General features: G+C 31.0%; 1 protein-coding gene and 2 long non-coding RNA genes across 13 annotated transcripts; all 3 read left to right on the top strand.

Annotated features, from left to right (window-relative positions):
• The first annotated feature begins 1,022 nt into the window (after positions 1-1,022).
• LOC108815227 (uncharacterized) lies at positions 1,023-1,739 on the top strand. Its single transcript, XM_018587872.1, has one exon. It carries the CDS (start codon positions 1,023-1,025, stop codon positions 1,737-1,739), a length of 717 nt encoding a protein of 238 aa, XP_018443374.1.
• A 3,553-nt stretch (positions 1,740-5,292) lies between these two features.
• LOC108816302 (uncharacterized) lies at positions 5,293-6,824 on the top strand. Of its 4 annotated transcripts, none has more exons than XR_008936584.1 (6): positions 5,293-5,437; positions 5,559-5,773; positions 5,956-6,076; positions 6,158-6,250; positions 6,361-6,412; positions 6,494-6,824. It is a non-coding gene; the product is annotated as an uncharacterized LOC108816302 (long non-coding RNA). The 4 variants fall into 4 exon arrangements; XR_008936583.1 differs by having other exon boundaries at positions 5,305-5,437; positions 5,540-5,773; positions 5,956-6,038; XR_001943822.2 differs by having other exon boundaries at positions 5,309-5,437; positions 5,956-6,038.
• Positions 6,825-7,275: 451 nt separating this feature from the next.
• LOC108814764 (uncharacterized) lies at positions 7,276-9,705 on the top strand. 8 transcript variants are annotated; one of them, XR_008936582.1, is made up of 9 exons: positions 7,276-7,488; positions 7,825-8,182; positions 8,312-8,416; positions 8,547-8,604; positions 8,703-8,815; positions 8,921-9,051; positions 9,157-9,270; positions 9,339-9,419; positions 9,516-9,705. It is a non-coding gene; the product is annotated as an uncharacterized LOC108814764 (long non-coding RNA). The 8 variants fall into 8 exon arrangements; XR_008936579.1 differs by having other exon boundaries at positions 8,700-8,815; XR_008936581.1 differs by having other exon boundaries at positions 7,277-7,488; positions 7,825-7,907; positions 8,005-8,182; positions 8,700-9,051.
• The last annotated feature ends 2,188 nt before the right edge of the window (positions 9,706-11,893 follow it).

Genomic DNA, 11,893 nt, shown 5'->3' with positions numbered 1-11,893 from the left:
AAAATTTTAGATAAACCTAAGCCTTTTGATAAATCCTAAACCCTAAATCATAAATATTAAAAACTAAATCATAATAACACTAAACCCTAAATCCTAATCACTAAACCCTAAACCCTTGGGTAAACTCCGAACCCTTGGATAAATCATAAACTCAAACATTATATATTGATCGGTGAACCTACATGTTCATGAGTTATCCAAGGGTTCGGGGTTTACCCAATGGTTTAGGGTTTAGTGATTAGAATTTAGGGTTTAGTATTTTTATGATTTAGTTTTTAACATTTATGATTTAGGATTTAGGATTTATCAAAATGTTTAGGGTTTACCTAAAATTTTTGGGTTTAGGATTTAGGGTACAGGTTTTAGGATTTAGGGTATAGGATTTAGTATTTTAGTGAAAGTTTAATAATATTAATTTATTTATTTTTTGTAACTATTACTATTTTTTATGTATTTAATATTTTTTATTTTAATCTAATTTGAAAATTCAATTATGTTTCTTTTTTTAAAAGATATCAAATATCAAATACTAAAACACTATTGGCTAGTATCATAAGGTAGGATGAATCCTAGGGGGTGAACCCAAGAATAAGTGCCCTTTTTTAACAGAGAAGTATAAATATTAATTTGTTTCAAAAATCATATTCCTTCCCGCGTCCTTGGACGGCCGATCCTATCTTTCTTGCAAGGTTAAATAGTGTCGAGAAATGAAGAGAATGGCTGAGTAAAGTTTTACACTAGGACCGGAACGAGAGAACAAATAGTCATATCATAAAATTTTACCCTAGGATGGAAATGAGAGAACAAACTTTCATCATTGGTTGTGACCATGATTGTTGTTCACAGAGCCGGTCCTAGAACATTTAAGACGATAAGCAAAAGAGAAAAGTGTGGCTTAAACTGGAATCACTGGTGGTCGAACCCATGAACCGAAGAAAGTAAGATATAAGAGTGTTAACACTGGACTAATTGCTTTTGTGGGTAACAATGGGCCTCGTCTCACCGGTGTCCCGCTTAGCGCCATGGTGATAGATGTTTGGAGAGACGATGGATGGAGAATCCAGTCTGCGAGATCTCCGGAAATTGAAGAACTACTCATCCATCTCACAACGATCTCCCTTTCTGACTCTCCAAGCTCTCCCCTGTGGCTCGTCAATGGCAAAGCGCAAAAATCATTCTCAAGTGCTCAAGTATACCGCTCTCTGCTTGAACCACTCCCCAACGTGCCATGGTACTCTCTGATCTGGATCAAGAATGGGATCCCTAAGCATATGACGCTAGCCTGGTTAATGTTGCTGAACCGAAGTCCTACTAGAGATCGGCTGCTGTCTTGGGGTCTTCAAACAGACTCGATGTGCCTCCTCTGTAATAGAGAAAGCGAATCAAGGAACCATCTATTTCTCTCTTGCTCCTACTCTTCAGCTGTCTGGTCTCATTTTGCTGCAGGTCTCGGCCTTACTCCACAGTCTTCTTCTTGGGAAGACACAACTCACTCTCTCCTGTCTCAGACCGGGAACAAGCAGAAGATTTACCTCTCCACCCTCGCTTGGCAAGCTACGATCTACGAACTCTGGTGGGAACGCAACAATCGCCTCCATCGCCGAATTTATCACTCTCAGGATCGGATCATCAAGCGGATAGCCATCATCATCAGAAACCGCATCTCATCCCTTCGACCACACCGCAGCGCTCTCGCCAGTGATCTGAGTCAACTATGGTTCACCTTGTTCCCATCGTGATCACCCCCCCCCCCCTCTGTTTTATTTCCTTTTTTCTTCTTCTCTGCTTAGGGTTTTCTCGTTTTTCATTTTCCTCTTTTGTTCTCGTCTCTTTTCATTTGCTAGACTAAGGAGGCTTGGGCTTCTTTCTTTTTTCTTTTTTCTTTTTTCTTTTTTCCTTTTGGGCTTTCATTATTAAGGGCAATTAGGTTCTAATGAGTTTCTGGATGGGTTGTATTAAAGTGGGCTTCTGGCTGCTTTTGCTACTTTTTCTCTTTTAATTTATATGCAAAATTCAGTTCAAAAAAAAAAAAAAACACTGGACTAATGAGAATTTGTTAATTATGTGCCCAAAACTTAATGATATAATAAACGGCCACAAGCAATTGCTTCATTCGCTTACTGCTAGGATCGGCTGTGATTGTTTACTTTAAAACTAGGTGATTTTTTTATGCTTATACACGAATATAAAATTTTGAAAATAAATATACTATAATAATTGATTGCCATTTATTTTTATTTTAAAATTAATTTATAAATTATATTATATTATTAAATTATATTACTTTAACTATGCATATGATTTCAGAATGTTATATCTATAGTCGATTTTGTTGTTTTTAGAGTCCATTTAGTTATCATGTGGATATATTAGATTGCATCTATTTATATGAATATTATAATATTTTTTAAAAAATTATGTTAAAATTTTGATTAACTTTCTTATTTGCATTTAGGTTGGTTGTTATCTTACATATGTAAATATATTTTTAGTATATTGTGCTTAGATTGAAATAAAAATCAAACTACAGTGTATAACTCCAAATTACATATATTAACTAGATCATGACCCGCTCGACTGAGCGGGAGTCATTTTTTTTTATCTTTGTTTTTACTAAATGTTATACATGATCGCCAATGTGTATTAATATAAAATTTTGATAAATAACAATGTGTACTAATGTGTTTAAGTAAGCAATGTGTTTAATTACTAAATTTGATTTTTAAATTTTATAATAACGTAAAGTAGATTTTTTCTGTATTATTTAAAATATATAGTGCTATATATTTTGTATTTTCAACATTTATCATACAAAACTTACATTAGGGTATTATTTATATGAAAATATGTGTAACATAATATATTTATATATTATATAAACATATGTGCACCCGCACGGGTTTTATTTTTAAAATGTATTCTATATTGTTTAGTTTTATGTAGCATCGAGTTTGTATAATTCAATTTTGTGTTTTAAAGAACAATATCAAAACTGTCTTTCGTATGTAAAAATAACATTTTGCAAGCACGAGTTGTGTCTTTTTATTGTAACACAAAATTTTATATAAAACTTATGTTTTTTTATATAAAACTTATGTTTTTTGTACATTACGAAATTTAATTTTTAAAATAATTATTACGTAATTTCAAAGCGAATTTTATCTCTTAGGTCTAATATATTTTGTGTGTAATGGTTCAAAGCATTTTCGATATATATTATATTTCAGTTTGGTTTGTTTTTAGTATTATTGTATAAGTATAATACTATACAATATTACTATATTCTATACAATATATGAAGCTATGTGTTATTTATTTTAGAAAGTAGATTAGACCCAACGTAGTTATAAGAATAGTCGTATCTTTATGTATGTGTCTATGACTTATCTACCTAATGTTATTCGTACTAATAAAATTAATATGGCCAATGAAAATATACTGACCAATTTAAAATGAATTGTATAGGGTAATTATAGAACGATTAATATTTTTTAGTATTTTAGTATATATCTTATTTAAATCGACATGTAATAAATGCAAAAATCATATATGGAATATGGATAAAATGAAGAATTGTATTTAAGGAAATACATCAATACAAAGTTAGACTATGGTACGTATTATATATAAAGAATGAGACATTTAATTTAAATATATGAGGTCCACTTTTAAAAATCCACCTAAAAAAAGTTGTAATGTTCCTGTTTTAATAAGATAGATATAACGATAATATCACGAAGTCTCATGCATATATATAAATTTAACAAAATAACTAAATTTTAACAGTTAGTAAGTATTTTATTTATTAATATATTTTGAGTCATCCTATAATTTATATTAATAAATAAATTATTATTATTATTGAATTATATATTTTTCGTGTAGTTAAATTTATGATTTTAGATATAATTTTGAATTAGTCGAGACAGTCATGTTGCTCATGTTGTAAGTATATTAACCTTGTCACCTAAAATAAATAAAAAAAAGTTCTAATTTGTTAGATACCAAGAGTACCTGGGAAAGTACGGTTATATCGAGGACGAGGGTGGACACTCTAGAGCCTCTGCCCTTTAACCACTTTTAACAAAAGTTTTCAAGCTCTATTTAGTTGCTTACACTAATCAGAGAAAAAGAAACAAACCAAAGATAATACATTATCTATTTTTACTCACATCCAAGGCGTATTTCTCTATTTCCTGAAAACAAAAGCTGGATGTGTTTGCATATTTCTTGTTTTTTTACTATTTTATTAAATGTTAGTTTTTTTTGTGTATCAATTTTTGGTCATGGTTTTTATTTATTATGTTCTAGTTTTTGTTAGTTTCCCAAAACTTGTTGGTCAATTCTAGTTTTTATTACTCCCTCCGTTTCTTAAAGAGTGTTGTTGTGACATTTTTCACACGGATTAAAAAAGTTGTTGAAATATATGTAAGTTGTAATTAATTATACCTCTTTGACCAATAGTATTTTAGATAAATAAAATTATTTATAAAATCAATGTAGTTTGCAATTAATTTTCAGCTGAAAGTTAGTATAATTTACATTGAAATTGTAAAATGACACTCTTTGTGTAACAAGAAAATGAGTTCAGAGTGACACTTATTATGAAACAGAAGAAGTATGTTCTAATAATATTGTAATGGATTTTTCTCTTTCTTTTTCTTTCGAAAGTTCTTTATATATTCTTGGATTTATATATTTGATTATATATATAAGGTATTTTCACGAAGATACTGATCCGGTCTTTTAAGGGTAGTTATATTTTTCGTTTTATATTTTTTTTTTAAATTTAATTTTTATATTTGTATTTTTTATATAATATTTTTTAAATAATTAATAAAAAAATTAATATTTGTATTAAAATAGTTGTACCACATCTATATCAATAATTGACAGTATTCCTGTTTTAATATAATGGATAACTAGGTATTTTATCCGCATCAGCGGACATCATATTTTAATAAATATTAATAATGATAAATTGAATATTATGACACAGGTTTTCATCATAATATAAATACTTGTTATCGCGTAAACAAAATTAGAAATATTCATGCATTTAAATATTTGATAATAAATTTTATTTTATTTTTTATGCATAAAAAAATTTAGTCATAAGAAAAAAAATTCTTAAACCATAAAATAAATTTTAAAACATTTACGTATATACTAATATAACATCTATTATGTCCACAAGAATGTGTAACGGAAATTAAACTCCAGACAATAAAATATATCATTAAAATATATATTACAAGGGAGGTGAATATAAATTTACCCAAAGACTAACATAAGTTTTACAGATTATTAATTCTATAAGAGTATATAATAAAGTTTATTTTATGTATATATGGGAGGCGTCAAACTCGGACTCCTCCTGGCGTGACGAGGCCATTTATTTCTGCCGCTTCTCTTCTTTGCAATCTGCTTCTCAAAGGTGAAGTTCCTTAGGCTTTTGAGGAAGTTTTGATATATTTTTTTTTCCACTACAAAATTTCTCTCTTTCCCTGTTAAGAAAATGCTATTATTTGACGATAAGGAGGGTGTGGCTGAAACAGAGCATTTCAAGTTGGTGCGCTTGGTGGATCTACTTTTTTCTGAAAGGATGAAGAAAAAGCTGAATGAGTGGCGGTCTGAGCTCTTATATGGTCCGAACGCCTCTTCTGAGTCTTCACATGGGTCTACGCAGAGTACTGAAACTGTGTTCTATCACATGCGTCCAGCTCTCACTCTCAAGGCTTTCAATTCTCATCAGCTCAGAGTTGTTAAATTGGTAATGTTTTCATCTTTTCTTTAGATTTTTATTTTTATATAAAGTTGGCTCTAAATTTTACTTTTTGCAGCTTTTTTTTACTTTTTGCACCTTTTAGGAAAACGTTTTAGAGTTCTTGTATACATAATACATACAAATGATAAAGGTTTGTCCTTTGATAAGAGTGTCTTAATATTGAGTAGGTCTAATATGCAGCCCAGAACAGAGGATGGAAGAGCTGAGGTTTCAACTGTTCCCTCAAGCCTATATGAGGCAAGCTATGTGGGTAATGTTGAGTCTGACACCCTTGCATCTATCCAAAATGTGAATCTATACTTCTTTCTTCTTCTTATGTTTTTGCATATGTATATTTATATCTATGCTATTTTGTGTTTATGCTTTTAGGAGGGAACAGACCTGTACGATGAGCTTGTTTAAGCTATACAAGGAAAAACTGTTGGCTGTGACTATTTAATTTTTGGAATGGCTTTGCATTTGGTAAGATATACATACAAATTTGCAATAACTAGTTACTGATTACTTGATTCTCATTTTCTTTTCGTTAACTCTAAAGCTTGGTACTTTTTGCAATGTTATTATGATCATAGAGAAGATACCAACAAGCTTGTGCATGTGTTCAGACACAAAGTAATGCTAAGAGTAAGTATAATCTACTCTATGCATGTAATCTTTAGGCTACTGATTAGCTTCTGATTATTTATTCGGTTCCAATTTACTTAGCTACCTTAAGAGGGGCCAGACTTGTTCTTGAAGTCGTATTACTTGCAAGTAGCAGACTGAGAGACAGAATTGATTAAGCAACCACACAGAAGAAACAAGTCTCGAAGGGGGTTGATCTGTGTTACATAGAAGACTCGATGCCTACAGTCAAGCTTGCGATGGCCAACTGACACCAGGAGCAAACAGACACGGTCAAGCCGTTTGATGTAGTTTTTTTTTTTTCATTAGGTTTAGCCTTTAGGTTTGGTTAACCAGTTTATTATTTATAAACCCTTTTAATTTGTAAACAGTTTTGAAATGTATTATTATAAATAAAATAATTTCATTTACTTTTGGGTGAATTTGCTGAATATTCATAAGAGGCAAAAGAATAAAGAATATAGTCATACTACAGTAATTCAAGATGGATGGAACAATTTACACAAAACATGACCAAAATCTTCTTCCAAGCGCGTGCACATAATGTTGAAATCCCAAAGATAAAATTGACATACTATACTACACAGTATATAGTATAGTCACACGAATAATTTCACTCTAAATCTATCTATATAAAAAAATGTTGCTTCTCTCCCATGAAGCCACATCATCGCCAGCCTGGAAAGTTATCTTCTACAGTGCTGCCACGCGTCCAAACGCAAGAACTCTCGCGTTTCATTTATTCATTCAGGTTTGTTTATGGGTTTCGATTATTCACGGTGACTGTGTTAGGCTTTGCAAATAATGAAGATTATTGGGCTTTTGTATGAAGCCATTCTAATAAAGAGCAAGTCAATAAACGCGTCGTTTTGTATTATGAGTTGAACACTTTCTTTCTTCTCCGTCGAGTTACACCCTCCGGTTTCGATTCAGTTGCCTCATCTTCTTCACTCCGATCCAGAAATCTATCAGTTACGAATTCATCATCTTAAAATTTTCCTTAAATCCATCATCCACAATCTACATTCAATGTTAGCTTCGCTCTTGCAAGGCGGTGGAGATTCGAGTATAAGAAGGTTAGCATCCCTACTCTCGAAATCATCGTACTAATCTCTTTTTTCTTTAAACGTTTCCAGAGGTTTTCAGATCTTAAATGTCCAGTCTATTGTCTTCCCACTTTGCTGGCCTTGACATTCATAAATTTAGAATTGCTTTTTTTTATCACAGTTATAGATTTAGAATTGTTTAATTTATGTTTTCGCAGGTGTTCTGATCTTACATATCATGTTCATCGTTTTTAAAAAATCTTCAATTCAGATATCTATTGAATCTCTTCACACTGCGATATTTAGATATACATTTGTTGATGGTTCTTTCTTTTACACAATTGTTTCGGTCTACTCTCATGGCAGCCACCGTAAATGTAAGCCGGCTCGCTACATTCAGTAACTACCTTAAGGCTGGTTCAATGTTCACTCTCAGCGGATTTGTAGTGGTTCAATACAATCAGAACTTCAGACTTTTGGACACCATTTTGACTTTTCGGTTCAATGTCTTAACTTTGATGCGTTAACCGCACCCGTTTCTCCCAGTTTTGAAGAGCGTTTCAGGTTCCGTGATCTTGATTCCCAGCTTGGCCTAGCCAGCACCAACACCCAACTTCCAGATATATCCTCTTATTAGATTTTTGACTCAGACTTATCATTGTAACCAATATATTTAAACTATTGAACACATCTCAGACGTTATTGGTGAGCTACTGATGTGAAGGTGTGTGACATTCCCCAAGGAAATGAATAAGTTATTCTCAGCATCATATAAAGCCACCATTACTTCAACTCATAGGACTTTAACGTTTCAATAGAAGTTTCTAATAAATTTTTCTTTACCCCTGTGCAGTGACGTGTCTATGACATTGAGCCTGTTTGAGTCACAAGCTTGGAGGGTTTGGGAGTGATCCGCGAGTTGTTGTCGCATCTAGCATAAATCCTAGGATTATAGGAGGTATAGTTCTTGCTCAAATTTTAAATTGACAATGTCTGCGTCTCACAATTACAATTTCTCCTTCTTTTGGTTAAATGTGATGTGACAGCCTAAATGTTTTTGGAACAACCATGTATTATTTTCTTTCTAGGCCGTATGTTCTTAAATGCCACGTCAGAGACTCATGCAGGGGAGGTTTTGTTTAGCGAGTAAGTATTTGATGATTCCTACGTTACTACATCCATCTTCGGTTTGTTGTGATATTGATACATAAGGCCCTCTAACGTGCTATTTCGCACCGCAGTAGGCTGGCTTTTAGATACAGTTGGAACAACCCCGCACTTCTTTGCTGAGGGGATAGGCCAAGGTTGTTTCACTGAGCATATATGAGCTGACTGAGCTCTCACAACCAAGCCTCAGGTTGTACATCATTCTGATTTGTTTTAAGTACTGAAAGCTTATACTCTGTATGTGATTCTCATGAGTTTGCAATGTACGGAAATTAAATTTGTCTGTACTGGAAAGGTGACTGGAATCTAGATGGAAAGAGGATGGTATTATGTCTTCTGCTTCATGTGCACGAGGAAGCTCCAACGAACTGTCTCCTCATTTACTTGCGTACCCCGCAATAACACTAAAGCTATTAGTGTGCTCAGGTATATTAGACAATTTGGCTTTAATTTTTTTTCCAAAAGAAAAAACAAATAGAGACCCCACATACGGATTTGGGTTTGGCTTTATCTTTTAATTATGATATCCAGGTACCGTGTTGAAATGAGCATAGCTGCTGACACGATGAGGGTCTATTTGTTGGTTTTGATGCAAAAATGACCAAACTCCATAACATGCGAGCCTACGAAGCTGGTCATCTCATGGTACGTAACTACCACACTTCATAGAATTGTCCACCATATTCCTCAGTTATGTTTGACTTACTACACAGGCTGGCCCGGGAGTAAACCCAGAAGAATCTCAGACACCTCCTTTATACAAGGAGATATTGAAGGATCTACAAGACCAAAAGGTTAGGACCAACGTTTTTTACATATTTTACTTTTCTCTATCTGCTTTTTAAAATAAACACTAACTAGATGATATGCGTTTTTTTTTTTTGATAAAGGACTAGATGTTATTCGTTACAGGGCAACATCTCCTCTTTTGAAGAAATTACTCAGTCAGTATCAGGGTTTCGTATTTGCAGATAATAAGAATTTTAATCACCGAAAACTTTCTCTTTAATACAAATTATTACGGAGACACATACATTTGGTTATTTCATCAAACAGTAAAAATCTACTTTTGTTAAGACATTTGATGGTATATTTGTTGTGTCAGAACCAAATTGACGTCCAAATTTAATTTTCTAAATACAAATATAATGCAAACGTACCAATAAAACTCAAATACTGGTGTAGTCTTCACATGACCAACTACACAACCAGTTAAAAATATCACACTGCCAAATAAATGAACATACAAAATTTCAACGAAGAAAATATATAGCTTAAATAATAAACTAAAAATTACATTCCTCGCGTTGTCTTATACAATAAACGAAAAAAACAAAAAAAATTAAAATCAAAATAAATGAATAAAATTATAATTTTTAATAAATTAAAAATAATTTTACTAAAAAATAAATTAAAAATATTAATAAACTAAAATAAATTTTATTTACTTAAAATAATAAATTAAATAAATTTTAAATAAATTTTAAATAAATTAATAAATTTAATTAAAATTTATTAATAAATCGAAAATTGAAAAAATCAAAGTGATACCTTCTTACATTTTCATAGAGTTCATTGGAATTTGTTGAATTTAATTACTTATTTTTAATATTTTTTTCAATTTATTCATAAATCTGAAGTAAATTTATTAAAATATTTCTTTTAATTTTTTATATTTAAAAGAAATATGTAATACCACAACCAACTCTCAACTATAATTAGAGCATCAATTACTTAAAGGAAAATCATCCAGATTATTTAGTCTTTACAAATAATAACGTTTACAAAATTTAACAACAAATCTATATTTTAGAATAATAACAAGTAAGATTACATATTATATATAACTATTTAAATTATTTTCTAATTTACATCCCGCCCGTAGGGCGGGCCGACCCTAGTATACTATATTTCATTTAGAATAATATGACAATTGATGTTGGTTACTAACATAATAAAACACAACCAAATAAACCTTAAACTGCTATCTAAACTTAAACTCTAAACTCAAACTATAAACTATAAACCCAAACGATAGACCCTCAAAACCCTAAATCCAAACTGTATACCATAAATCCAATTCTTAACCCAAACCGTAAACCATAACGGAGCTACTCAAACTCTAAACCCAAACGCTAAAACTTAAACCCAAATCTTTAACACAAATTCTTAATCCAAACCGTAAATCCAAACGGAGCTACCTAAACCCTAAACCCTCTTAAGTCCAAACTCTAAACCTTAAACCCAAACCACAAACCCTTAACCCAAACTCTAAACCTAAATTGTAAAACAAAACCATCGCCCATAACGGCGCTATTCAAACCCTAATCTTGAAGGTCTAAACCTTAAACTCAAACCGTAGATCCTAAACCCAAAATCTAAACCTTAAACCCTAAACCACCATAAACCCAAACTCTAAACCCTAAACCCAAACCGTAAACCCTAAACCCAAACCGTAAACTCTTAACCCAAACCCTAAACCCAAACCATCTCCCATAACAGGGAGAAAAAATATTATAATATACTATACTATGTTTATAAATAAAATAGTAATTTATAGTGTTTACAATATATTATACATGATTATGTTAATTGCTGGAGAAGAAAAATGAAATATCAAAGAAATTGTATATTCTTAAAAATTGTTTTAAGAAACAAATGTTGATTATAAATTTTCAAAAAATATTGTATTCATAATAAAAATATAGATTTATCACAAATATATGAATTTTGTTATAAACATGGACTATTCTATAAAAGTAATATAGAATAGAACATCATGTTCGTTAACAATAACTTACACATTTCAAAGAAATTTTTTATATCCGTTTGAAAAAATTTAAAATATGGCATATGTAAAATAAATTATATGTTTTTTATTATTGTTAGTATTTAGCTGAATCTAATCTATTTAAACCCCACAGATGAAACAAAATTAGAAGGGAGAGAAGAAAAGGAAAAAAAGAAAATAAAAAAACAAATTAATCAAGCTTTCTAATTAGTCAGGGACAAAAAATATAATATCTATCTATACTATTATTTAAAAAGTAATTTTGCTTATTTGTCATGTTATCCATGATTTTAGGCTGAGTCATAATTTAATAAAGGTTTTTAATTTTAGCTAAACTAATTAAAGTTTTGATATCTTTCATGAATAATTATATAATAGTATAGATTATAGAAATTATCTCAAAATAAATTAAAAACCGTTTTGGAAAAAGAAAAATTAATTATTACATGTGTTTATCTACATCTTTCTTTCTTATTT

This window comes from Raphanus sativus, chromosome 7 (assembly GCF_000801105.2).
Source record: "Raphanus sativus cultivar WK10039 chromosome 7, ASM80110v3, whole genome shotgun sequence".
NCBI lineage: Eukaryota > Viridiplantae > Streptophyta > Magnoliopsida > Brassicales > Brassicaceae > Raphanus > Raphanus sativus.
This window is presented reverse-complemented; position numbering and strand designations above follow the sequence as displayed.

Coding starts and splice junctions, on each gene's coding strand:
- LOC108815227 (XM_018587872.1), top strand. CDS start 1,023: ATGGTGATAGATGTTTGGAGAGACGATGGATGGAGAATCCAGTCTGCG.